General features: G+C 39.5%; 1 protein-coding gene across 8 annotated transcripts in view; it reads right to left on the bottom strand.

The window, feature by feature from the left end:
- Window positions 1-27,864, bottom strand: part of LOC104610188 (uncharacterized protein At5g08430-like) — a 103,299-nt gene that overhangs the window by 43,680 nt on the left and 31,755 nt on the right. For all 8 annotated transcript variants that reach the window (XM_010276701.3, XM_088887645.1, XM_088887647.1 and 5 more), the window contains 2 exons: window positions 18,461-18,520; window positions 16,311-16,361 (listed from right to left, as the gene is read on the bottom strand). In XM_010276701.3, coding sequence (XP_010275003.1) covers window positions 16,311-16,361; window positions 18,461-18,520 — 111 coding nt within the window. The remainder of the gene's footprint in view (window positions 1-16,310; window positions 16,362-18,460; window positions 18,521-27,864) is intronic.

The raw sequence follows: 27,864 nt of genomic DNA, 5'->3' as shown, positions 1-27,864 counted from the left end.
CAGCACAGCATGTATTCTTTGTTAGTTATGTCGGTGTTAGTTGGTAGTTATTTCAGTTATTACAGCTTTATTATTGGTTTATTTGCCATGTAAGCAATAAGGGCAATTCAGCCTTTTTACAATTAGTAAACATATAAATATTAAGAGTGGGTCGGCAGATCAGAACAATTCGACCCTCTCTCTCTCCTTTTCTAAAACCCTTTGTGTGCTTCTACTTTTCTCCCTTTTTTCTTCTTTTCTCCTGAAATTTTTCTTTTACTTTCGGATTCAAGACCGATTGTAGTCTTGATCGACTACTTGGTATTAGAGCAAGGATTAGGGTTTCTCATGTGAGCCTGATCCAGCCAACCACATGAGAGTTGCCTAGGGCTGGGAGACAAAGAAGGAGGATCGGCTTATTCTTGGAGGCTACTGGTAGTGTGCGGCTACTACTAAGAAGATTGTAGAAGGCTGGGAGAGTTCCAGTAGTCAGGAAGAATTAGAAAAGGCTTTGGATCCCCAAGATTAGGGTTTCGCATTAGACAGAAGGCGGCGGCCAGAGATCTTCTTTCACAAAGTAAGTTTTTGCTTGAGAACAACCTTGAAAGAACCATCTTGGTCTATTCTAAGAGGTAAGGCTGAAACTTTTTTCTCTTTAGGGTTTTGAGAGAAAACCCTAAAATTCAGAACTGTCGATTGGTTTCAGATCAGATCTGAACTGGGTTCACCCTAAAAATTCAGAACTGTCGATTGGTTTCAGATCAGATCTGAACTGGGTTCATACAGAATTCTGTTTTCCGCTTGTTTGTGGAAGACCTAGGTCGGCTGTTATCAGTTGCTTAGGTGTTGTTTCCTATTACAGTAGCTTCAAAAGTTTTTGATAGCTAATTCTTAACCAAGAATGGAGTTCAAGAATTAGGGGGAAGGTGCTTTTGGAACTAGCAATTCTGGTAATATGTCTGAGAATGCATTTCAGATTACAACTGTGAGGTTTGATGGATCCAACTACTTAGAATGGGCCCAATCGGCCATGATGGTTGTTGGGGGTAGAGGAAAACTTAACTACCTATTGGGAGATGTGAAAGAACCATCTAAGGAGGACCAAATGTATACCAAATGGGTTCAGGAGAACTACTTGGTTATGACATGGCTGTGCAACTCTATGCAGCCACATATCAGCCAAAACTATTTGTGGGCAAAAACAACCAAGGAAATCTGGGATATCATGAAAGAGACCTACTCCCAACCCCTTAATGTTACTAGAGCCTATGAATTGAAGTGTGAGGTTAATAACCTCAAACAAGGAGAGAAACCAGTCTCTGTTTACTTCTCTACTTTGAAATCTTTGTGGCATGAAATTGACCATCTAGAAACACTTGAGTGGGAAAGTCAGAAGGATGCACAGACTCATAGAAAGCAAGTGGAGACTAATAGGGTTTTTGAATTTCTAGCTGATCTGAATTCTGATTATAATATTGTGAGACAACAGATACTAACAAGGGACAGTGTGACCTTATCTCAAGCCTACTCATTGGTGCATAGTGAAGAGACTAGGAAAAAGGTTATGATGCAACATCAGCCCTTCCCACCAACTTTGGCAGCAGTTAAACCTAAGTCTGGGGGTGATACAGAAAGGGATATAAAGAAAGAAGATAAGCGGGATCTAGTGTGTGAACATTGCAAGAAACCTAAGCATACTAAAGACACATGTTGGAAGCTGCATCCTCATCTAGTCCCAGCAAAACTGAGGAACAAAAGGGGTAATGCCCATATGGCTGTTAATACCGATTCTGCATCCTCATCGGGCACAAAAGGCACACCTCTAGACACCTTAGCTGTTGTCCGGGCTGCCCTAACACAGTTGGAAAAGGAAGTTGGGAATTCAGCTCAATCACCTCAGTCATCATCAGCTCCTTGCACATCAACCTTTCCTCATTCAGGTACTCGGGCCTCAGCTTACCATGCTTCAGCTCCAGGTAACACTGAACATTGTTGGGTAATAGACTCAGGTGCATCTGACCATATGACTAGCTTGACATCACTGTTCACTACCTATCACTTATCTTCTGGTAGAGATAAAGTGTCCATTGCTGATGGTTTCCTTGTTCCCATTTCTGGCAAGGGAGACATCAAGTTGTCTAATACCATTTCCTTATCCTCAGTTTTGCATGTTCCTAAGCTTGATACTAACTTGCTTTCAGTCAGTAGTATTACGAAACATCAGAACTGTTCAGTAACCTTCTTACTTGACCGATGTGTTTTTCAGAACTTGGAGACAAGGAAGGTGATTGGGACTGGCCATGAGACGAATAGGATCTATCTGCTTGGAGAGAGTTCTCATTGGAAAGATCATGAAGATAAGAAGTCTTTTGTTTCTCAGTCTGTTAGTCTGGTTATGCTTTGGCATAATCGGTTAGGTCATTTAACCTTTCAGTCTTTGAAGAGTTTGTTTCCTAATTTGTTTGAGTCTGTTCAGATGTCAAATTTGAGATGTGAGATTGTGAGCTTGCAAAGCATTGTAGAACATCTTATTCCTTGAGTAATAATATAAGTATTAATTCTTTTGATGTTGTGCACACCGATATTTTGCCAGGGTGAGACCCAAAGTACATGCAGTGTAGGTTTACTTGAAACCCTGAACCGGACCAGAATTCCAGTATTGCCCTGGACCTTGGTGATTAGTGGGCAAAACTGGAATGTTACACCTGACCCCTAGACTCGATTATGATATTGCACTAGGTGTCGGATTGGGCTGTCTTTGATATGCCAACCAGTGAAAATCCTTAGAGAGGGTCAAAACCTAGGTATGTTGGGATAGTCCGAGAATTCATCTGAGTGGGTGATCATAGTGACAGGATCAGCCCTTTCGTCGGACAAAGGTATTGATCGGGGATGCACTCTCCCTGATGGAAACCAAAACTACCGGCAGCCGATTTCAATCGTTGAAATTTGTTTTTGCAAAATATATTTATATAAAGATATACATATATATTACGGTTTCAAAATGTTTGCAAAAGGTTTTAATTCCCGGGATCCATGTGAGTAGAGAGTGCAGCACTGTACCTTGCAGTCGAGGGAGAGGTCCTCTCTTGTCGGACAGTGTTTGATCATTATGGGCTGAGAGGTTAAGTGTAAGACCATTGAGGGTAATACCTGATGGGCTAATCTTGCATCTGCCCACAGTCCCTGGGTTTTTATAAGGTGGCTTGGCTCAGGGACCACTTAGTTTAAGTGTTGGGCCCATTAAGAGCCCATGGTGATGGGCTCAGGGGTTCACTGTCCATAACAGTGAATTCGGCCAAGCCTTGTAACAGAGGCTAGGGTGAACCCATGTGGCTGATGTGTAGATCAATGTTTGGGTCCCACACCATACAAGGAAACCCAACTGGGCAGTAGTTTGGAAGGTTAGTGAGCACATAGACTTAATGGGCCTAAAGCCCAATTCGAACTGGTCTAATTTGATTAGTTAAAGAAGGGGGCGGATCTGGGATTTGGATTAGCAGATAGGATAGGGAGTTATCCCTATCCACTCAGAGAGTCCAAATCCAAATACAGATTTGGATTTGGAAACTCTTAATAAGATTAGGAGGGTTGATCTAATCTGCAGATAAGATAAGGGCTTATCCTTATCTCTTAAAGAGAAGTCCTGATCCAAATACATATTTGGATTAGGAAACTCCTAATGAGATTAGGAGCTCTCTTTAAGGCTAAAAAAGGAAGAGGGCGAACCTATAGGCACAACAACTCAACAGATCTCAAATCACAGAAAGAGAGAAGACAGCTACAGTAAGACTGCGCCATCTTCTGCTCTTGCGCCCTCCTCCTGTTACCGCCCTTGCTAGTTCAATCTCCACTGTAGGAGTGATCAAGAAGAGTTCTTGATATCAGTTTTTGGAGAAAAACTGATATGAAGTTGTGCTCACATACCCTCCATCGAATTCTTGTTGAAGGATTCAGTTCTTGTGAAGAACCTGCTGATTCTACTCCACCCTACACTATGTCATCTTCAGTGGGAGCAGTCTTTAGAGTTTTCCTTGGGTGTGAACACCTTCATTGGGAGTTACTGTTACTCCGTATCAGGTATATCCCTCTCCTACCTTTTGGTTTTAGATCTGGTTCGGTTTAGGTTCAAGATTGATCCTTGAAAATGTAGATTTTCTAAAACAGGGAATGTGATTCCCACATGGGAGAGAGAAATTTTTGAAATTTCGCCCTACCTACCTGCAGGGTTCGGCTATCCATATGATGGATCTCTCATCCCTTCAAGTACTTGTCCTTGTACACCATAGCAGAATGGGGTTGCCGAGAGGAAGAATAGGCACATATTGGAGGTGGCTAGAAGCATTATGTTTACCTCCAATGTGCCTATCCGTTTCTGGGGTGATGCTATTCTTATAGCAGTGTATCTCATTAATCGAGTTACCTCACGGGTTCTTGACATGAAGCCTTCGTTTACCCTTCTATACCCCGATGAAGAATTATCTACTGTTCCCCTTAAAACCTTTGGTTGCACTTGCTTTGTTCAGATTCTTGGACCTCATCCTTTCTCACATCTATTGCTGATATTTTATTCCCAGAACAGTGCAGAAAGCCTTGTTAGTTTCTGAGTGGAAAGATGCAATGAAGGTTGAAAAGGATGCCCTTCTGAGGAACAATACTTGGGAGCTAGTTGACCACCCCAAAGGAAAGAAACCGGTTGGATGTAGATGAGTATTTACCGTGAAACATAATGCTGATGGTTCCATTGAAAGGTACAAAAGCCCGGTTAATTGCAAAAGGATTTACTCAGACTTATGGTATAGACTACTTGGAGACTGTTGCTCCAGTGGCAAAGATGACTACTATTTGAGTTCTGTTAGCCCTTGCAGCCAAATATTCTTGGCCCTTGTTCCAGATGGATGTTAAAAATGCCTTCCTAAATGGAGACTTACAAGAAGAAGTCTACATGCAATTACCTCCTAGATTTTATGATGCAGAGACAGGTAAGAAGGTTTGCCGGCTGAATAAATCCTTGTATGGACTAAAGCAGTCCCCTAGAGCTTGGTTTGATAGATTCAGACAAGCCCTTGAAAAATTCGACTATGTACAGGCCCAGTCAGACCATACATTGTTCATTAAAAGAGTGGACTCTTCTTTGACCTTGCTTGTTGTATATGTGGATGATATTGTGGTGACAGGGAATGATAACAGTGAGCTTGAGTCCCTTAAACAACTCCTTCATCAAGAGTTTGAGATGAAAAATCTGGGTGAGCTACGATATTTCTTGGGTATTGAGGTTGCTAGATCTAAACACGGGATCTTTATTTCTCAAAGGAAGTATGTTCTAGATCTATTAGCAGAAACTGAAAAGTTGGGTGTTAAGCCTGCAGATACACCCATTGAACAAAATCACAAGACCAGTGCAGAGGGTGGAGAGCCTCTTGAAGACAAATCTATGTTCCAACGGTTGGTTGGAAAACTCCACTATCTTTGTCTCACACAACCAGACATCAGTTATGCAATCAGCGTTGTCAGTCAATACATGCATTCTCCTAGAACTACTCACCTCCTTGCAGTTGGGAGAATACTAGCATACTTGAAGAGATGTCCAGGTAGAGGTATATTATTCAAGAATAATGATCACATGAAGATAGATGTAAATCAGTCCTCTAATATCAGATTTAAAATAGTGAGAAACAGAACAAATAAGAGCTGAATAATGGTGCAAGAGATGTGTATGTCGAATAGAAGAGGTAAGAGAAGGAGTTCAATGATCCACCCTTCTACCCTAACCCTATTTATTAATTTCCAAAAAAAAATAATGATGACAAATATGCCCTTAAGTGGGCGGCCAGCTTGGCAATTACATAAAGAAAATAAAACATGAATAAATAACAGGCCCATTAAGAGAGGCCCATCAACATAAAATAAAAAATAAAGACAAAGATATCACATAAGAGGCTATTAGGGCCCATTCGGCCCAGTTTCTTTACACTCCCCCTCAAGCTGAGAATAGATGTCATTCATGCCCAGCTTGCTTATACAGTGTCAGCTTCCCTTTTGGAACTCCCTTGGTCAAGACATCTGCCAGTTGCTCTTCTGATGTGATAAATGGCAAACAAACTTCCCCTAAAGAGACTCTTTCCCTTATGAAATGCCTATCAACCTCAATGTGCTTAGTTTTGTCATGTTGAACAGAATTATGTGCAATGTTGATAGCAGCTTGATTGTCACAATAGAGCATCATTAGTTTCTCATAGTCCACCCCCAATTCCTCTAGGAGAGATCGTAGCCATAGTAGTTCTAATACACCATGAGTCATAGCCCTGTATTCTGCTTCAGCTGAGGATCTAGCAACCACTGATTGTTTCTTACTTCTCCAAGACACAATATTTCCTGCCACCAGAGCACAATAACCTGAGGTGGACCTCCTGTCATCCACACATCTGTTGGAAAACGTGGGGTTACTGGTTTAGATCTGAAAATAGAATTGTATATATTCCTAGGATTGTGGAAGGATTGATTTAGAAAGTTTTTCTTTCTATTTTTGTACTTTTTATTTTCTCTTCTTTCTATTTTTTCTTCTTTCTATTTATTGCAGTAGCTTACTGTATAAATATGCCCATTGGCAATAGAATGAAACATATCAGTATTCTACCATTCCAAAACATGGTATCAGAGCTCTAGGTTTGTCAACCTTGAGATTTTTTCGGCCTTCATTGCCAGTATTTTGTGTTTTTCTCTTCTGGCCTTCAGTGTTGATCTGTAACCAGAAGTGTTCCTTTATTCTCCTTTCCTGCTGGCCTTATTTTTCCTCCATTAACAATGTCCGACATGACTGCAACAAGTGCTCCCGTCCAAACCGATGAAGGAGCAACAAACTCTCATCCTCACACTGGTGATTTGCAGAATATTCAAGCAACATATAGACTGAATGGCCAGAATTACTTGAAGTGGTCACAACTAGTGCATACCTATTTGAAAGGAAAAGGAAAAGGAAAAATTAGTCACCTCCTTGGAACAGGACCAAGGTTGGGCGAGCCAAATTTGATGCTTGGGACGAAGAGGACTCCATGATTATGTCATGGTTGTGGAGTTCAATGACACCCGAGATCAGTGATACTTGTATGTTTCTTCCCTCTGCAAAGGCTATTTGGGATGTTGTCCGACAAACCTATTCCAAAGCGCATGACGCTGCTCGTGTCTATGAGGTCAAAGTGAAAACTATGGCGGCCACACAAGGGAGCAAGAGTGTTATAGAGTATGCAAATCTGCTGCAAAATTTATGTCATGAGCTTGATCATTATCGGGTTCTTGAGACAAAGTGCGCAGATGATGCTGTGATCTTGAAGAATTTTATTGAAAGAGATAGGGTGTATCATTTTTTGGTCGGACTGAATGCTGAATTTGATCAGGTCCGAATACAAATTCTTGGCAAAGAAGAAGTGCCTCCATTGAATGAAGTCATAGCCCTTGTCAGAGCTGAGGAAAGCCGCCGTGGAATCATGCTTGAGCCTAAAGATCCCGAAGGCTCAGCCATGGTGGCAAGGGGAGGAAGTTACAGTGGTTCAAAGGGTGAGAAAAATCACAACTTGGCTCGTTACACAACCACCCATGATTCTAACGATAACCTCTAGTGCACCTATTGCAAGAAGCCCAGACACACGAAAGATCGGTGCTGGAAACTTCATGGGAAACCTCCCACATCCAGCAAGGAATGGGGAAATCAAGGAGTTTCAAAAGGAGTTCAACAGGCCCATAATGTCTCCACAACCCCACAACAAGAACATTCAAGTCAGGGACCATTTAATGATGAAGAAATTGAAAGGCTAAGGTGCTTCCTGAAATCCTTGAAACCAGGAAGTGGTTCTACCTCTCTTGCTCTCTCAGGTGAGACTTTATCTCTAGGATTACATGCCTCGGCTAGTGTTTTTTCATGGATTCTTGATTCTGGAGCTACTGACCACATGACACCCTCTTCACTACATTTTCTCACCTATACACCCTGTCCTAGTAATAAAAAAATTTCTGTTGTTGATGGTTCTTTCACCACAGTGGCAGGGATTGGGAATATTCAAATTACTCCATCCCTATTACTTAAAAATGTGCTTCATGTTCCTAAGTTATCCACTAGCCTTATCTCTATACATAAACTCACCCAGGATGTGAACTGCAATGTTGTGTTCTTCCCTTCTTACTGTGTATTTCAGGACCAGGTTTCGGGGAAGAAGATTGGACTTGCTAAGGAAAGAGATGGACTCTACTACCTTGAAGCAACCAACAAATCATCTCACACTGTTATGCATGTCACACACGAGTCATTCATATCTACCTCCAATAAAGATTTAATTTGGCGTCATCATTTCCGTTTTGGTCATTCTTCATTTCCTATTTTAAAAACAATGCTTCATTCCTTGTTTAAAGGAATTGATGTTGAAACCTTTCATTGTGATGTTTGTGAACTTGCTAAGCACAAAAGGATTTCTTTCCCAATCAACAATAAAAGATCTTCAACTCCTTTTTATTTGATTCATTCAGATATATGGGGCCCTTCTCAAATTCCCAACATTACTGGTTCCAGATGGTTTGTCACCTTTATTGATGATTGCACTAGGGTCACATAGATTTTTCTTCTTAAGTCTAAATCTGATGTGGGTACGATTCTTCCCAACTTTCATAACATGGTCCAAACTCAGTTTGGTGTGAAAATTAAAAGGTTTCGATCTGATAATGCTACAGATTATTTTAATCAGAATTTGTCCCCATTTTTTCAGAAAGAAGGCATTGTGCATGAATCCTCCTGTGTTAACACTCCCCAACAAAATGGGGTAGCTGAGAGAAAAAATGGCCATCTTTTGCAAACCACCCAAGCCTTTCTCTTTCAAAATCAGGTGCCAAAACAATATTGGGGGGAAGTTGTCCTTACTGCTGCCTACACCATAAATAGACTACCATCTAAAGTTCTTGACAACTGAAGCCCAATACAAGTCCTTTCTCAATTTTACCCTGATATTGAAGCCTCAAATAATCTCACACCAAGAATTTTTGGCTGCACTGCCTTTGTTCATGTCCATAATAAGGGAAAATTAGACCCACGAGCAATCAGGTGTCTTCTTGGGATATTCCCCAACTCAAAAAGGTTATAAATGTTATCATCCAGCCACCAGAAAATTCTACACCTCTATCGATGTCACATTTGAGGAAGGAAAATCTTTTTTCACTCAACCTTATCTTCAGGGGGAGCCCTCATTAATGGAAGATTAAGGCATCGGATCTACTCTCCCTGGATGTTTTACCCTCCTCACAGACATTCAATCATCAAGAATCACATCCCTCTGAGTCACATTCCTCTGGGCCCCACATTCCCGAGTCTCAACAAGAGTCAAACAACCCGACCATTGAACCAAATTCGGACATTGTTAACCCCACGAATGATGTGCATGATAATGTGAGATATATGCAAGTTTACTCTAGGAGGAAAAATCCAGATCCTCAACCTGTGCAAGTCCAAGATTCAACTCCTAATCCTAAAACTAAGGGATGCTTAGATCCTAAACCTCCTTCACAGTCTGAGTATGAGTATGACCTACCTATTGCACTGAGAAAAGGAACCAGAGAATGTACCAAACGCCCATTGTACCCTTTAGCCAAATATGTATCATTCCAAAGATTATTTAAATCCCATAAAAGTTTTCTAGCCAGTAACATCATTCCAATTCCTAATACTCTAGCCGAGGCACTTTCTAATAAAGAGTGAAGAAAATCCATGAGAGTGGAAATGAAGGCATTAGAAAAAAACAACACATGGGAAGTTGTGGATCTACCAAGAAACAAGAAGACGGTAGGTTGTAAATGGGTGTTCACAATTAAGTACAAATCTAATGGGTCATTAAAAAGGTACAAAGCATGCTTGGTAGCCAAGGGATATACACAGACTTATGGGGTAGATTATCAGGAGACTTTTGCCCCAGTAGCTAAAATGAATACAGTAAGGGTGTTACTGTCGTTGGTTGCTAACTATAATTGGGATTTGCAACAGTTTGATGTAAAAAATGCGTTTCTCCATGGTGATCTAGAAGAGGAGATATACATGGACATTCCACCGGGTTTTGGAGAAGGCATTAAAGGGAACAAAGTTTGTCGGTTGAAGAAAGCACTATACGGTCTCAAACAATCTCCGAGAGCATGGTTTGGAAGGTTTACGAAGGTAATGCTGAGTACATGTTACAAGCAAAGTCAAGGTGACCACACATTGTTTATCAAACACAGCCTCAGGGGGAGTTACTGCACTATTAGTCTATGTGGATGATATAATCGTTACTGGGAATGATAAAAAGGAGAAGGAAGCATTGAAAAGCTGCCTTGCCAGAGAATTTGAGATAAAAGACTTGGGGAGACTAAAGTATTTTCTCGGAATTGAAGTTGCACATTCTAAACAAGGCATCTTTATCTCTCAACAAAAGTATGTTGTTGATCTTTTGAGAGAAACAGGAAATATGGCATGTAAACCAGCTTCCACGCCTATAGATCCCACTCATAAACTTGGAGAAGCCCACGAGAATGCAAGTGTAGACAAGGAGATGTTCCAAAGACTAGTTGGAAAACTCATTTATCTTGCACATACACGACCAGATATTGCATATGCTGTAAGTGTAATAAGTCAGTTTATGCATAATCCTAAAGAAGTTCATCTGCAGGCTGCTCATCGAATTCTACACTATTTGAAAGCCAATCCAGGAAAAGGAAATTTATTCAGAAGAAATGGAGGACCGACTCTTAAAGCATATACAGATGTCGATTATGCAGGATCTCCAGTAGATAGACAGTCCACTTGTAGTTACTGTACCTTCTTAGGAGGAAACTTAGTCACTTGGAGGAGTAAGAAGCAAAATGTAATGGCTCGGTCAAGTGCAGCGGCAGAATTCAGGGCTATGGCACAAGAAGTGTGTGAATTACTCTGGTTGAAGATAATTTTAGAAGACCTGAAGATTCCACGAGAAGATCCTATGAAACTATATTGTGACAACAAGTCAGCCATCAATATTGCTCACAATCCTGTTCAACATGACAGGACGAAGCACATCAAAATTGACCAACACTTTATAAAAGAGAAACTGGACAGTAAGTTGATTTGCACTCCCTATGTGTCTACAAAAAGACAACTGGCCGATGTACTTACTAAAGGGCTCAATAGTACAGACTTTCGGAGAATTATAGCCAAGCTGGGAATGGAGGATATCTATTCACCAGCTTGAGGGGGAGTGTTGGAAAACGTGGGGTTACTGGTTCAGATCGGAAAATAGAATTGTATATATTCCTAGGACTGTGGAAGGATTGATTTAGAAAGTTTTTTCTTTCTATTTCTTTCTTTCTATTTTTGTACTTTCTATTTTCTCTTCTTTCTATTTTTTCTTCTTTCTATTTTCTTTTCTTTCTTTCTATTTTTCTTTCTATTTATTGCAGCAACTTACTGTATAAATATGCCCATTGGCAAAAGAATGAAACATATCAGTATTCTACCATTCCAAAACATCCTGCCCAATCTGCATCAGTAAAGGCCTCCAGCTTCATGTGACCATGCTTAGCAAATAGAATACCTTTCCCTGGAGTACCTTTCAAGTAGCATAGGACCCTTTCCGCAGTAACAAGATGAGTATCTCTAGGTGAATGCATAAACTGACTAATAACACTTACTGCATAGGAAATATCTGGCCGAGTCATGCAAAGATACAACAACTTCCCAAGCAGTCTCTGAAACACTCCCTTATCAGACAAAGGTTCACCATCTGTGGCAGAAAGTTTATGATTAGGATCAATGGGAGTGGAGACGGGTTTAGCTCCAAATTTACCAGTTTCAGCAAGAAGATCAAGGACATATTTGCGCTGAGATATGAAAATACCCTCCTTAGACCGAGCAACTTCAATGCCCAAGAAATACCGAAGGTCTCCCAAGTCTTTGATTTCAAATTCAGAATTGAAGAACCCTTTTAGTTTCTTAGTCTCTTCACTGTCACTACCCGTGACCACAATATCATCAACATAAACAATCAAGAAGGTCACCAGAGTGTTATTTCTCTTCAGAAACAATGTATGATCAGATTGTGTTTGAGTATATCCAAAGGAGACAAGAGCAGCCTGAAATCTCTCAAACCAAGCCCGAGGAGATTGTTTGAGACCATAAATGGATGTGTAATTTGCACACCTTGCCTTTCATCTCTTTCCCATACACCCCTGGAGGTAGAGACATATAGACTTCTTCATGCAGATCTCCATTCAAGAAAGCATTTTTAACATCAAATTAGTGTAGGGGCCAATCAAATGTAGCCGCTAGAGAAAGCAAAACCCTAACTGAAGTCATCTTAGCTACCGGGGCAAAGGTCTCAAGATAGTCAATGTCGTACATTTGGGTGTAACCCTTGGCAACCAACCAAGCCTTACACCTTTCAACCGAGCCATCAAAGTGATATTTAATGGTAAACACCCATTTACACCCCACTGGTTCCTTCCCTTCCGGCAAGTCCACAATATCCCAGGTATGGTTCTTATGTAATGCTTCAAAGTCTAATTTCATTGCGGCCAACTGCTCAATGGTTGATTTTTCCTCACTCTCCTTCCCCCTTCAAGTACTGTAGCAGCATTAGCAGTCTTGGGTTTTCCCACTTGACTGCCCTTCTTAGGATTGTTCTTGAACCTCTCAGGGAGTAGTCCAGGATGAAGTTTCCAGCAGGTATCCTTGGTATGTCATGGTTTCTTGCAATATTCACACACCTGCTCCCCCTTTTCAGTAGGCCCCTTAGATTTCATTCCCGCATGTGCAAGGTGTTCTATAGGTGGATTCTGTAACTGAACCTGTCGTCTACTATCCTCACTACTTATCATGGCATATGCCTGTGATAGAGTAACCTCATCTCTGGCCAAAATATTCTGTCTGATAATATCAAACTCAGGGTTGAGTCCAGTGAGAAACTCGAACACCCTATTTCTCTCCACCAGTTTTCTGTACATTTCAGCATCCTTTTTACTCTCCCATACCACAGTTTCGATAACATCAATTTCCTGCCATAGGGATTTTAGCATAGAGTAGTAGATTGCTACACTCTTCCCCCCATGTCTCAGGTTCTTCACATCACTTTTCAATTTATATGCTCGGGCAACATTCAATTTCTGTGAATAAGTCTCAGTTACACTGTCCCCATATCTCCTTAGCAGTAGACATCCAGAGATAGTGTTGGCTTATATGAGGTCGCATAGAGTTAACTAACCATCCTATAACGGTATAGTTCTCTTGCATCCATCTCTCAAATTCCAAATCTGTTTCTTCGCGTTTCACCTTACTGCCTATAAGATACCTGAGTTTTCCTCTACTACAAACATAAATTTTTATAGACTGTGCCCAGGCAAGATAGTTCGTCCCATCTAGCTTAATTGTGGTCACACCCATCAAAACGGAATCTACTGAGGCAGGTCCAGAAGCTAGCACCTGCTTGAACTCACTTCCATATGTCTCCATTAATCAAACGAAAATCAAAGAACAACAAATTTTGACTATGTAAACTTACTTGAAGTCAAACCAGAACTTGGGTGCTTGAAAACCTAGGGTTTTGCTCCGTCCAGCAGATGGACGGGAGAGAGAAGACACTGTCGCACCTACCAGAGTAACCCAAACCCTTCCAAGCCTGAACCGCCCTCCTCTAGCAATCACCAGACACCTTCCAAGCACAGAGCGCCACACCCAAGCTTCACCTTTCCTAGTAACTTGAAAATCTCCAGTCAGCTAGGGTTTTGGGTAGCAGCAAAACAGCGCCACTTCTTGGCAAAATCTGACCAGAACTAAACTCTCCAAACCCTTCTACCAACTAGGCAAGTGATTCTCTATACTATAGAGAACCTATCTCTCCATACACTCTTGATTTTAGAGTGTACAGGAACGAAGAAAATGAAGAAAGAGGAACTGAACCCGCTCTAATACCAAGATGTAAATCAGTCCTCTGATATCAGATTTAAAACTATGAGAAACAGAACAAATAAGAGCTGAATAATGGTGCAAGAGATGTGTATGTCGAATAGAAGAGGTAAGAGAAGAAGGAGTTTAATGATCCACCCTTCTACCCTAACCCTATTTATTAATTTCCAAAAAAAATAATGATGACAAGTATGCCCTTAAGTGGGCGGCCAGCTTGGCAATTACATAAAAAAAATAAAACATGAATAAATAACAGGCCCATTAAGAGAGGCCCATCAACATAAAATAAAAAATAAAAACAAAGATATCACATAAGAGACTGTTAGGGCCCATTCGACCCAGTCTCTTTACAAAGATAGAGGTCTATACAGATCCTGATTGGGCTAGGAGTGCTGATGACAGGAGGTCTACCTCTGGATATTGTGCCTTTGTAGGAGGTAACCTTGTCTCCTGGAGGAGTAAGAAACAAAGTGTTGTTTCTCGTTCTAGTGCTGAAGCTGAATATAGATCAATGACTAATGGTGTGGCTGAAATCCTATGACTGAAGTCATTACTTGAAGAGTTGGGTATTGATTTGAGAAGCCCTTAATGCTATATTGTGATAATCAGGCTACTATTAATATAGCTCACAATCCGGTATAGCATGACAGAACAAAGCATATCGAAGTCGATCGACATTTTGTCAGAGAAAGGGTTTCATCTCAAGAAGTGTGTCTCCCGTATATCACCTCCAGCATGCAGCTCGCAGATCTTCTCACCAAGGCTATTCCAAGGAAGAAATTAGAGGCAGACCTATGCAAGTTGGGAATGACAAATATCTATTCCCAACTTGAGGAGGAGTGTAGAGAACACTGATGTGGACCCCACGGCTGTGGTCCCCACTGTGTTCGTATGGCAGCACAGCATGTAATCTTTGTTAGTTATGTCAGTGTTAGTTGGTAGTTATTTCAGTTTGTTGTTACAGCTTGTTATTTCAGCTTTATTATTAGTTTATTTGCCATGTAAGCAATAAGGGCAATTCAGCCTTTTTACAATTAGTAAACATATAAATATTAAGAGTGGATCGGCAGATCAAAACAATTCGACCCTTTCTCTCTCCTTTTCTAAAACCCTTCGTGTGCATCTGCTTTTCTCCCTTTTTTCTTCTTCTTTTCTCCTTCTGAAATCTTTTCTTTTACTTTCGGATTCAAGACTGATTGTAGTCTTGATCGACTACTATAATTATGGTGAACAATTGTTCTGCCCTACGCTTATCACATACGAAGAGTTCTTTTTACTTAACAAATATCTTAAGTCTTAACACAACAATTGTCCTGCACTACGCTTTTCACATGTGTTATGGAGTGACCATTGACCCCATAGAGTGATTCCAGGTCCCCTTAAGAGCTATTCCTTGGGTTCTCTCCTTTCTATACTCTATTTTTCAAGCTATTAATAACTATTGCAATCATCTACTTCCAACCAAAACTCAATTTTCAGGATGTTATTGGATCTGGATAAGAGACAAGTGTGAAATTTCAGAAATTCTGATAATTCCTTTGATCTTTTTTTTTTTACTTTCTCTCTCTAAAACTCCAGTCATTGTCCTTGGCACTCATACCTGGACCATTCAGACTCCCAGTCTTATTGGACCACCATCTAGATGATCCAATATATAAAGCAACAAACTTTCATACCAGAACTTTCACTGGCACTCATGTTGAGTTCTTGTTTACTGTCAACTGTGAAAGTCCAAATTTTCTAAATTTCTAACCAAATCCCATTATTTTTCAAACCATCCAGATATCCAATTGAATCCTGACTCCTGAATTTGAATCTTCTTAGACCTTTTCTCCTATTGAGTCTTATAATATTTGGTGGAAAAAATAATTAAATAATGACCTATTCTAGGGTATAATATGCAACCCAACTTCAGATTAAGCCAGCTGAAGGAACTCACAATCTCCTTAAAAACATATTCACGAAAAGACAAACCAGTAAGTCATTCAACTCAACCACTTCAACTGTTATCAAAAGGCCAATAAGATACTTGGAACCCAATTGAAGCAATGCATGACTTTTATACTTGAGATCTCCAATTGCCGATCAACCCAGATTGCCTAAAAGAGAATTGTTAAAATCAAGGTTAATAGTGAAGTTGCTTGCCTTGGGAGGTGTGTGTAATAGTGAATCCTTGATGTCTTTGACTGAAATAGTAATATTTGATGCAACAAATCATAAGAGTCCTGAGAACCCACTGCACCAACACTAAATTTTGATGTTTGTTGAGTCCAAAAACAATAAACATGTATACATGCACATGCACATAAACACAGACATGCATATCATGCATATGCACAGAAATCTTTGTTACACTGTTTAAACTCTCAATATGATCTAGGGGGCATACATGATTTGTTATATCCTCATGGAGACTTCTAGCCTTCTGATCAAGCTCCACCTGTCACAGAATGGTATGTTACACTTTATTCCACAAGAAAAAGAAAGAAAAAGGAGTAACAGATTCAATATAACATAGAATTTTTATCTAACAAGTCTATCAAATAAAGGACTGAGTTTTGGGTTAATACATGAACAAACTACATGAATAAGTTTGCATCATAATAATGATTTTCAAGCTATAATAGTAATTGGTTTTGAATCTGTTGACAAGAAGTGCACCATCATCAAGCACATGCCTAATTATCATCATTCATCAGACAACTAACCCGCTTGAAAAGGCATTTAGTGTTCATTTGCTGATTCATTATGTACCCGTAATGGACCCAAGTGCTTCATTATAAGTGTTTGGCTAGAGGTAGTTTGAGATATTAAAAACCCTTGAGGTCAATCTGTTCAATAGGGATGCCAACCATATATACCAAAAGAAACACCAAGTCAGTTCACCGGGTGAATCAAGAGGGAGTAGTCATGAGAACTTGATATAATGATGGCCTTCATAATGACATTCCTAAAGTGCCCAAGCGATTCCCCAGAAATCCTGTTTTCAACCATGAAATAATTTATTTAAATCTACAAACCAATGATTTTCATGATGATATTAAGGTGTTCCATAAAGACTATCTTTCAAATGCCATGCAGAAAGGAACTTATCATATCCATCTCAAAGATGGTCAGCTCTCTAATAGGTATAGGAATAAAAACAACTCTGACGATCGTCATCTTAGAGAGTGGACCATCTTTCAGATGGATGTAGGTGGACTTACCAATGGGGATTAATATGTTATTTGGTCATTCTAGTTTTACTTGGCCCAAAAAGAGGGGAAGAATAATATGGAGATGTGTGAGAGCAGCCTTGGATGGACTATTTGGGAAGAAATGCAAGAATCTTTAGAGAAGGAAAGAAGCAAGGAAGATGTCAGGGATTGTGTGATGGTCAAGGTGCTCCATTGGATCAAAACTCTAGAACTGTTGTCTCAGTTCTCTTTTGATGAAGTCCAAAGAAACTAGGAAGTAGTTGCTCGAAGCTCCTCTAAAAAGGAAAGAATAGATGTTGCATGGCTACCTCCACCTGAAGGCTTTGTAAAGCTGAAATTTGACAAGAGCAATCAAGGTAATCCAAGCTCTTCTGGAATAGGAGCAATCTTGAGAGATATAGAAGGTAAACTCATAGCGCTATTTTCTGGCCTGTGGGTATGGACCATTCTCTCAAATCAAAACTGCTTTCTGTAGTACAAGGAGTGCAGATTGCTAATGAACTGAATATAGCAAATGTAGTGATTGAAGGGGACTCAGATTTGGTGGTGGGATGACTAAAGGGTCCAAAATCCATAATATGGTGCTATTTGAGTGAAATGAAAACAACGTAAATGGCTTACCAGAAAATATGAACTTGAAGATACAGTGGGTGAGGAGATCGTCAAATCGGATGGTGGATGCATTAGCCAAGCAAGGGGTGCATAGGCCTCAATTGTTTTGGGCTCAAAAGTAATTTGATTTTGTTTTATTATAGAGAGGTAGCATCTTTTACCTCTCTAAGAGATGCTTGTAAGGTTTTTATTAACTTAAGTTTTAATAAAATTTGAAAGTTATTTATCAAAAAAGGCTTATGGACAAATAATTTAGAAACAAGAGGTTTTAAAGTAAGTAGGGCTAAGACAGAATATATGGCATGTAAATTTAATAACAATGGAAGTACAAAAGAAAGAAGACGCATTGTGGCGCTATAGCAGTGAGGTGAGGAAATTCATGTGATTGTCAAGAAACATGGAAGTGAGGCCTTATAGATTCTAAGGGAAGCAAACAGTATGGTGGATGCTCTAGCCAAGCAAGGGATTGAAAGGGGACATGTTTTGGGCAAAGTTGTAAGATGTACAAGGGATTCTATAGGGTAGAGATAAGACTCCTTACCTCTTAACACTGTACTTTACATATTAATAATGTTTTCTGTTATTGATCAAAAAACAGTGAAGTGGTAGAACCATTATAGTATGCATCTTATAATATAGTAACATCCTGAATTTGTAAAGGAGGGAAACCATCCAAATCATCCTCATTTTGCAAAGACTCGAAAACCAAAGAGAAGCACAGAATACTTACAACAGTAGGCTTTTTGATGAAGCCATTTTTCACTCTCTGACGCAAATCCTCACATTCTTCCTGCAACCAAGAAAACTTAATTAAGATGGTAATTCTCTATAACGGGTAGTGAAGTTTGAGTTATCAGCAGATTCTCAATAAACATTGTACCAGGATTGCATTGCAAGTAATAAGGCACGTAATAGAAGTCAGAACTGATTCCATCCAAAAACTCCCTAAAGGATCATAAGGTAAGGCTTCAAGTTGACCAACTTCAGCTAACTCAAGCACAGGCTAGCATTAAAACAATAACTATTTATGTGAAACCCATCCAGCACATGATAAGCCATTAAATCAACAACCTTTTTCGTTTAAAATTTGTAAACTTCCATAAACAGTAATAAAAAGGGAGAAAAGAGAGATAAAGTGAGAATGAAGAATTTGTCGACCCTTAAATTTTGGTCAATAACATAAAGTGAAATTACAAGATTTCCCTTACTTAAGCCACACCAAGAGAAAGAATAAACAGCATAATAAAAAATAACAAGAAGACAACTATACCTCTGCCAACTAGACTTTGGCACTCCCCCTCAAGCTGGAGCAAAATTATCACAGAGCTCCAGCTTGTTACAAATATAATCGATTCTAGTTCGACTCAAGCTCTTAGTGAAGAGATTCACTACTTAGTCTTCTTACTTGAAATATGGTGTAACTATATCGTCAATTGCCACCTTCTCCCTCACAAAATGGCAATCAACTTCTATATGCTTAGTCCTTCATGGAAAACAGGATTGAAGGAAATATGTTTTGCAACTTGACTACACAAAATAGCTTTATAGGTTTAATTACAGGAATGCCTATCTCCTGAAGGAGATGTTTTAGCAAAATCAACTCACAAGTAGTGTGGGCAATTGCTCTATACTTGGCATCAGCACTACTTCTAGCAATCACATTTTATTCTTCCAAATGATAAGATTTCCACAAAGAAAAGTACAATAACCTGTAGTAGATTTCCTATCCATAGAGGATCCTTCCCAATCTTCATCTAAGTATAGTTCCAATAATAACTCTCCCCCTTTATTATATAACAACCCACAACCTAGGGCACCCTTAAGGTACCTTAAAACTCTCATAACACTTTCCCAATGAACAGTTCTAGGATTCTGCATAAACTGACTCACAACCCACACTGAATGGGATGTCAAGCTTGCTAATGGTAAGATAAATTAGTTTCCCACTTTGATCAAGCCACTTCAATCCCTATGAAATATTTCAAGTATCATAGGTCTTTGGTTTGGAAATGTTGTTGCAAAAGCTACTTCGGTTCACTCATTCCCTCCACATCACTACCAATGAGAGCAATATCATCAACATAAACTACCAAAAGAATCTTCCCACATCAATACTACATTGTTTCAGCCCAAACTCCTACACCACACTACTAAACCAGCCAAACCAAGCCCACAATGACTATTTTAGCCCATAGATAGCCTTCCTCAATTTACACACTTTTCCTACCTCCCCCTGAGTAGAATACCTAGGAGGCTGTTCCATATACACCTCCTCAAGAGCACCATGGAAGAAGTAGAAAAGTTTTGATATAAAATCTGTAAAAAAAAGAAGAGAATAAAAGGTTTCCACTAGAAAGAAAGAGAAGAGAGATAGAAGAGAATGGAGAAGCCAAAAAACTTATCTAGCCACCACTTTCATTAGATTATATACTCATAAATAAAGAGTGTACAAGTACAAGAATGCCCTTAGTAAGTCGGCTAGTTGTAAGAAGCTGAAAAGTCACACTTAACTTAAACATAAACTAATGGGCCTAAGGCCCAACAACTACCTAACTAAGTTATGTAAATAAAAACAAATCGGCCCACAACTCAACACTCCCCCTCAAGTTGGGAATAAGTGTTACACATTCCCAACTTGCGTAGATCATGCTCTAGCTTGTTTCTTGCAACACCTTTTGTAAGAACATCAACAACCTGCAAGTCAGATGCAACATATGGCAAGAAAACTTCTCCAGAGGTCACCCTTTCCCTTATAAAATGTTTGTTCACTTCAATGTTCTTCGTCCTATCATGATGAACTGGGTTGTGGGCAATGTTAATTGCTGCTTGATTGTCACAGTATAGCATCACAAGTTCTTCTACCTCAACCCTAATCTCCCTTAACAAGGAATGAATGCAGAGGAGCTCTGAAACACCATGTGCCATGGCTCTGCATTTAACTTCTACATTTAACCTTGCCACAACTATTTGTTTCTTACTCTTCCATGAAACTAGATTACCTCCAACAAGAGTGCAAACTCCTGATATAGATCTCTTGTCATCTAGACATCATGCCCAATCAGCATCTGTGTAAGCCTCTAACTTCAACTGTCCATGATTAGCAAACAATATGCCCCTACTTAGGTGTCCCTTCAAATAGGAAAGTATCCTGTCAATAGCCTTCCAATATTGAACTCGTGGGGCATGCATATATTGACTCACCACACTAACTGCATAAGAGATTTTGGTCATGTCATACATAAGTATAGCAACCGCCACACTAATCTATAATACCTCCCAACATCCTTCACTAGTTCACCTTTTGAAGCATTTATCCCGTGCTTCTAATCAATAGGTGTATCAGCTGCCTTCGCCCCAAGTTTCACTCTCCTATAGCAGATCCAAAACATACTTTCTCTGTAAGAAGAAGATCCCATGCTTGGACCTTGCCACCTCAATGCCCAGAAACAACTGCTTTGATGGATTATTCCATGCTCCAATAGTTATAATGCTGGAATAAAGCATTAAGGGTCCGACTGAGAAGAAAGAGGTGATATGTGAATACTGCAAGAAACCGAGGCATACCGAGGATACTTGTTGGAAGCTCCATCTAGATTTTCTACCGGACAAGTTTAAGAATAATAGTAATTTTAAGACTAGTCAAATAGGAAAGCCTAAGTTTGCTAATGTTGCCACAGTGCCCGAATGAGGGAACAGGGAGAGTGAAGAAAAGTCAACCATGGAACAATTGGCAGCAATGAAGGCAGAATTTAATAAGTAATGCTAGGTTGTTAAATCACTTGAAAGCCACTGACTCTACATCCCACTCTTTAGGTAACACATCATCATCATCCGCATTTGCTCACTCAAGTATTCGTGCTTCTATAAACAATGCTTTTGCTTCAGGTAATCATAAAATCCCTTGGATCATTGATTCCGGTGCATCAGACCATATGATCAGCTTGTCTAACCTTTTTTGTTCGTATCATCTCCTCTCTGGTAAAGAGAAAATATCTATTGCTGATGGGTCTCTTGCTCCCATCTCTGGCAAGAGGGATATCAAGACCTTTGACACCCGTGTTTTATCCTTTGTCCTTCATGTCCCCAAACTTAATACCAATAATTTATCTACTAACAGTTTAACTAAATCCACGAACTATAGCATAACCTTCTTTCCTACCCATTGTGTTTTTCAGGACCTAAAATCTCAAAGGAAGATTAGGAGTGGCCATCAGGCGAATGGACTATACTTGTTGGACAAACCTGCTAGGAGTCTTCAACCACCTCATGGAGTAGCCTTGGAGTCCGCTTTGTCAGAGTCTATTGATAGAGTCACGTTATGTCATTTCCGGTTTGGTCATTTGCCTTTTTCTGCTTTGAGTAATTTGTTTCCCAATATGTTTGAGTGTCTTTATCGAGTCTTCATTGTGAGTCTTGCGAACTTGCAAATCATTGTAGACAGTCTTATTCAGTAAACAATAAAAGATCCATTTCTCCCAGTGTTTTAAAAGCGCAAGGCGCAGGGCTCAATTTGCGCCTGAGGCGCAAGGCGCAAGGCAAGGCACAAAATTATAAAAAAAAATGCTAAAAACTCAAAAAAAAAGTCAAAAAATTCAAAAAAAATAACAAAATACTAAACATAATATTAATAAAAAATATAAACTTAAATTTTAAAATAATGTTTTAAAAAACCTATTATCTAAAATTAAAATACATAAACATAAGATGTAATTATGTAAAGCATACTCAAATGAGAATTTAAAAATAAAACCGAACATATAAAACATTTTCAAGCATTTAAAACCTCTAATCTCTTTTTTTCATTCAATTGCATTACTTCATGTAGCTAATGTAATGTAAAACATATTAAAATCCTGATTCTACAAGCTTAAACAAGTCCACGTTAGGTCATAAATTCTTAGTTTTCACACAAAAAATAATGATTTTATAGTTTTACTTGCTTTTTAAGAAGACATTTATAGTTTTACTAGGCGTCGCCTTGGCACCTGGGCGCCCCATGGTCACCTAGCCTCGCCTAGTCGCCTTGACAACTATGGATAATGCCAAGGAATATTTTGAGAAGAACCTCTTATCCTACTTTGAGACTTTTGGGGTTATTCATCAGAGTACTTGTTCTTACACTCCACAACAAAATGGAGTGGCAAAAAGGAAGAAATCCCATGTGGTCAAGGTTGCTAGATCCCTCCTTTTTGCATCTCATGTTCCTATTAAATTTGGGGGAGATGTTGTTCTTACTGCTACCTTTTTGATTAATAGTATGTCTTCCCAGGTTCTGGATTTCAAAACCCCATTTAGCCTTCTCTTTCTGAATGAAAATCTCTTCTCTCTTCCTCTCCGAGTTTTTGGATGCACCTGCTATGTACATGTTCATAGCCATCAAAGACACAAATTTGAACCTAAGGCGCGTAAGTGTATTTTTCTAGCATATGCCTCCACAAAGAAGGGATATTGTTATTTTGATCTGGTTAGTGGCACCCGCTTTGTCTCTCAGAATGTCACATTTGCTGAGTTTATTCCTTTCTTTAGTATTTCTCCTAAGAGAGCAATCTGAGGAGCCCTTTGCTATGTCTCCAGTTGTTCCTTTTCTAGTTCCTTTTGAGTCCTCTGTTGAGTTATCCTTTCCCCCCACTGTCTACCTCAAGTGTTCTTGCTTCCCCTCCTCTACCTCATCCTCTTATAATTCCCTCACATCCTATCCTCCAAAGTGTTCTTCCAAAAGATGATGATTTTTTCTCTCAGCCACCCCATTTTGTTGTGGGGTGTAGGTACATGAAGTATGAGGGATAATGCCATGTTGGTCCAAATATTCTTGAAATGATGTAGAAAAATATTCATGGCCATTATCAGAACAAAAAATTTTAATGTGGACACTAAATTGGTTGCAAATTTCAGCATAAAATTTTTGGAAAATGAAAAACAATTCACTCATTTCTTTCATTAATTAAAGCCACGTCATCCTTGAATAATCATCAACAAAAATAACAAAGTATTTATACCCATTGTATGACATTACTTTATAAGGACCCCAAACATCTGAATGAATTAAAGAAAAAGGACTCGACATACGTTTATCAACCCTAGGACTAAAGGGAACATGATGATGTTTCCCCAACTGACACGACTCACAATCTAAAACAGAAAGATGACTCAACGAAAAACCAGAAACTTCAGAACTTTCAGCGAAGGATGAGCAAATCGATAGTGCCACTAGAGAGGAGAAAGAGATGATTGGAGAACTGTTGACGTACTTCCACCACTGTCAAGATAATACAATCCACCAGCTTCATGCCTTCCACCAATCTTCATCCCCGTCTTGAGATCCTGAAAAACACACGAAGGGTAAAAAATAATAGAGCAATTAAGAGACTTTGTCAACTTACTAACTGACATAAGGTTAAATGGAAATTTAGGAACATACAAAACTGAGGATAAGGGTAAAGGGTCCATGTTAACATTACCAACACCACAAATGGAGGATGTGGAACCAATTGCAAGGGTAATAGATTGTAATGTTGGGCAATGAGAGAGGGAAGAAAACACACCCGGAGTTCCAGTCATGTGATCAGAAGCTCCAGAGTCAATAATCCAGGGATTGGGCATGGATGCCAGACAAACCATACCTGAGTGTGCAAGAGTGGTTGTGTTTTGTTGAGATGTGGCGTAGACAAACCTCTCATACTCATCACGGGGGACACTCATCATCTCTTTCCCGGGAACATCTGTGGATGTAGGGAGCATCTAATCAACTGAATGACTCTCTTGTCTGAATCTACTATCACTGGTCATGGCATGATTGGCCCAAGTTGAAGGTGGACCATGCAAATCATAGCAATAATTAATGGTATGTCCATCCATACCACAGTGTGTACATATCCTTGGACCTAAACTATGTCCTCTACCGCGGACACCCCCTAAATCTCGACCTCCAGTACGACCACCACCATGGTTATACATAGGTCCACCACCACCACTACGGCCATATATCGGTCCACTGCTACCACTACGACCAGATTGATCTCCCCGAGCTCCACCTCTAACACCACGGCCCCTTGATACTACAAAGGCTGATCTATTAGAAACACTAGAGTTCTCAGTAGATCCAATAGAAATCCTCCTAAGTCGAGCAAACACCTCCTCTAAGGAAGGGAGAATTGATCCTCCTAGTATTTGAGCCTGCACTAGTTCATATTCAGACTTCAGCCCCACCAAAAATCGGGTCACATCTAGTTGCTCTCTCTGCTATTGCTGAATTTTAACATTAGAGATGAGGGGGTGATACACATTCAACTCATTACAAATGTTTCTCATACTAGCATACTCCTCAAGACTCTGATTACCCTGTTGCAAATTAAAGTATTCCTGATACAGCTGATATACCCTAGTTGTGTTGTCTTGACCCAAATACAACTTCTTAGCATAGTCTCACACTTCCTTGGTAGTATCAAGAAACATGAAATTCATACTAATCTTGGGTTCCATACTATTCCATAACCATGTGATAATCTGTTCATCTTCTTGTTCCTAGTCATCATACTCATGAGAGTCAGTAGAGGGTTTTTCCACCTTATGTGTTTCACTTTCTTCTTTGCCTTAAGAAAGACTTCTACAGGTTTTGCCCAAGGTACATAATTTTCTCCATTCAGTTTAATAGAGTTCATCTGAACATCTAGGTAGTCAGTAGAGACCACCACACTAGTTTTACTGTCAATGTTGTCTCCCATTGTTGAATTCTATTATTACTGAATTCTGCACATTGCACACTGAACCACACTGCAGCACTTATTATTGCTGAAAACTGCACTCTCTACACCACAACCCTATCACATGACTACCTGAAAACTCACCACACTGTTTGAGGATCACTCCCCCTTCGAATCACACTGAAATTTGCATAAACCCAAACACAGTACAACTTGAATTCCCACCATACGATCTGAAACAAACTTATCATTTGATTCACAATAAAAAACTGCATAGAAACCTCTTACTTAATCACCAGAAAATCAGACTACACTCGACACCCACTGCATCACACGAATCAGCCCTCTTCTCTTCATCGAAGAGGGGAGGGCTTCCTACAAACCACATCAACCAACCACGAACTGCACAACTGGAGGCATAGAAACCTCCAAGGGAAGAGAGCAATCACTCCTTTTCAGCCCTTTCCCTTATCTCCAACTGATGGCAAAGAAAACAAGAAAAAACCCTAGACTAGGAGTGCAAGGAACAGAATTCTGGGCAGTTTTGATTTGCTCAGTTAAGCTCTGATACCATATTAGGAGAAGAAGAAGAAGAAGAAGAAGAGAAGAGAATAAAAGGGGAGAAAGGTCTGGTTAGAACAAGAGAGAAAAATCAGTCTCTCCCATTCGTCCAGATCTGTTTTATATTTCTATTAATCTGGAAATGACACCTTTGCCCCTACTCAAGTGAGGGACATAAGTACTAACATAACTTTACACATCAGCAACTTAAACATAAGCATAAAGACAAAATTACCCCCACACAGTCGACATTAACGAAAGATAATTTTTCTTCTAAGAAACAAGTCTTTTTTCAAATCTTTCCACCACCAAATTCCAAAAACTTCCTTTCTTGGGGTTATCTCCTAGGGGTAGGCCTAAGTAATTCGGATACCAATTCAAAACTACACATCCTAAGATACCTACACACTTCCTAATCTCACTCCCCTCCATGTTCACTCCCACTATACAACTTTTCTCAAAACTCACCTTAAGGTTGGATATTTGCTCAAAGAGTTGTATAGCCAATTTCAAGTTCCAAATCCAATTCAAGTTCCCTCCTTCATAGAATAAGATTGTATCATTTGCAAATTGCAAGAGGGTAAGTGGTACCTCCTCCCTTTCTATTCTTCACCCTCTTAACAAATTCCTCGAATTTGCTCTATAAATCAATTACCTTAAAACATCTACAATCAAGGTAAGTGGGTCTCCTTGTCTTATTCCTCTCAAGGCAGGGAGAAAATCCACAACTATTCCATTTACCAGCAGTAGTGAGAAGTCCTAATACATCCCATGAACCATTTGCATCATCTATCCCCAAACCCAAAGTTGACCCAATACTTCAGCAGAAAGGACCAATCATGAATATGTTTGATTTTCTATACTTTAACATGAACTTTATAATGTAAATAGCATTTCATGTTCTTAAAATATCAAGCATATGTCATCCTTAAATTAGAAGATTTTTAGAAATTTTTTTATTGCAAGATAGATCAATCTATGAACAATCCATTCCTCCTCTTATTTTCTATTTCTCTCAACTTCACTCTTGGAGTTCAACATAGCATAGATCAACACTCTAAATACTGCCGACCCCTACCTCCAATGGATGATTTGGAAGATAGGGACCATTCTAAGAAATACTCCCATCTCTTTTTTTATCAATAACAAAAAAAACCATTCATTAATTAATAAAAAACACACATATTTACATTCAATGTTTAGAGAGCATAGAAGGAATTATATCTCCTGCCATACATTACAACTATGCCCAAAACATTTGGTCCCGATCCACCCCTTGTTTTGCTAAAGCATTTGTCAAATTGTTCAGTAATCTTTGCACCCATTGAATTTGTACTCACATATCTGTTGTTAGCCAGAGGATGGGCCTTGGTAAAACAGCTGGGTTACTCCATTGTGACCTAGGTGACAAGGGTTTAAATCTCTGAATGTACAGGGGTAAGGCTGTGTACATCTGTCCCTCCCAGAGCCCCCATTGGTGAGAGACCCGTGCACAAAGCTGCCTTTTTTTATCCCTTATTAGCCGCCTAAGTTTCTTAATTTCATTTATTTATGTCCATAATGTTGTATCATTAGTTAGTAGGCAATTAATTTCCACCTTGGAGTATCCTTCTTTAATTTGATTACCCAATTACAATTCATTTGTCCTTTGTACACCTTGCATTACTGTGAATAATTCCTCTAGTAGAGAGTATCATATTCCAATTGGGCATGAGAATAAAGCAATTATGTGACCTCTTCATTCAAAAAGACCCCTCCAATTCCTAAGGGTCCTGGGTTTCCCATACTACTGCCTCCAATTCCTATAAACCATTCCCTAATTGATCAAGTAATCCTTTCTCTCCTCGCACAGTTCCCAAAGATAATCTCTCAT

This window comes from Nelumbo nucifera, chromosome 5, assembly GCF_055504915.1.
Source record: "Nelumbo nucifera cultivar China Antique chromosome 5, China Antique-T2T, whole genome shotgun sequence".
NCBI classification, from domain to species: Eukaryota; Viridiplantae; Streptophyta; class Magnoliopsida; order Proteales; family Nelumbonaceae; genus Nelumbo; species Nelumbo nucifera.
Note: the sequence above shows the minus strand (reverse complement) of the source record. Positions and strands in the feature narration are given on the sequence as shown.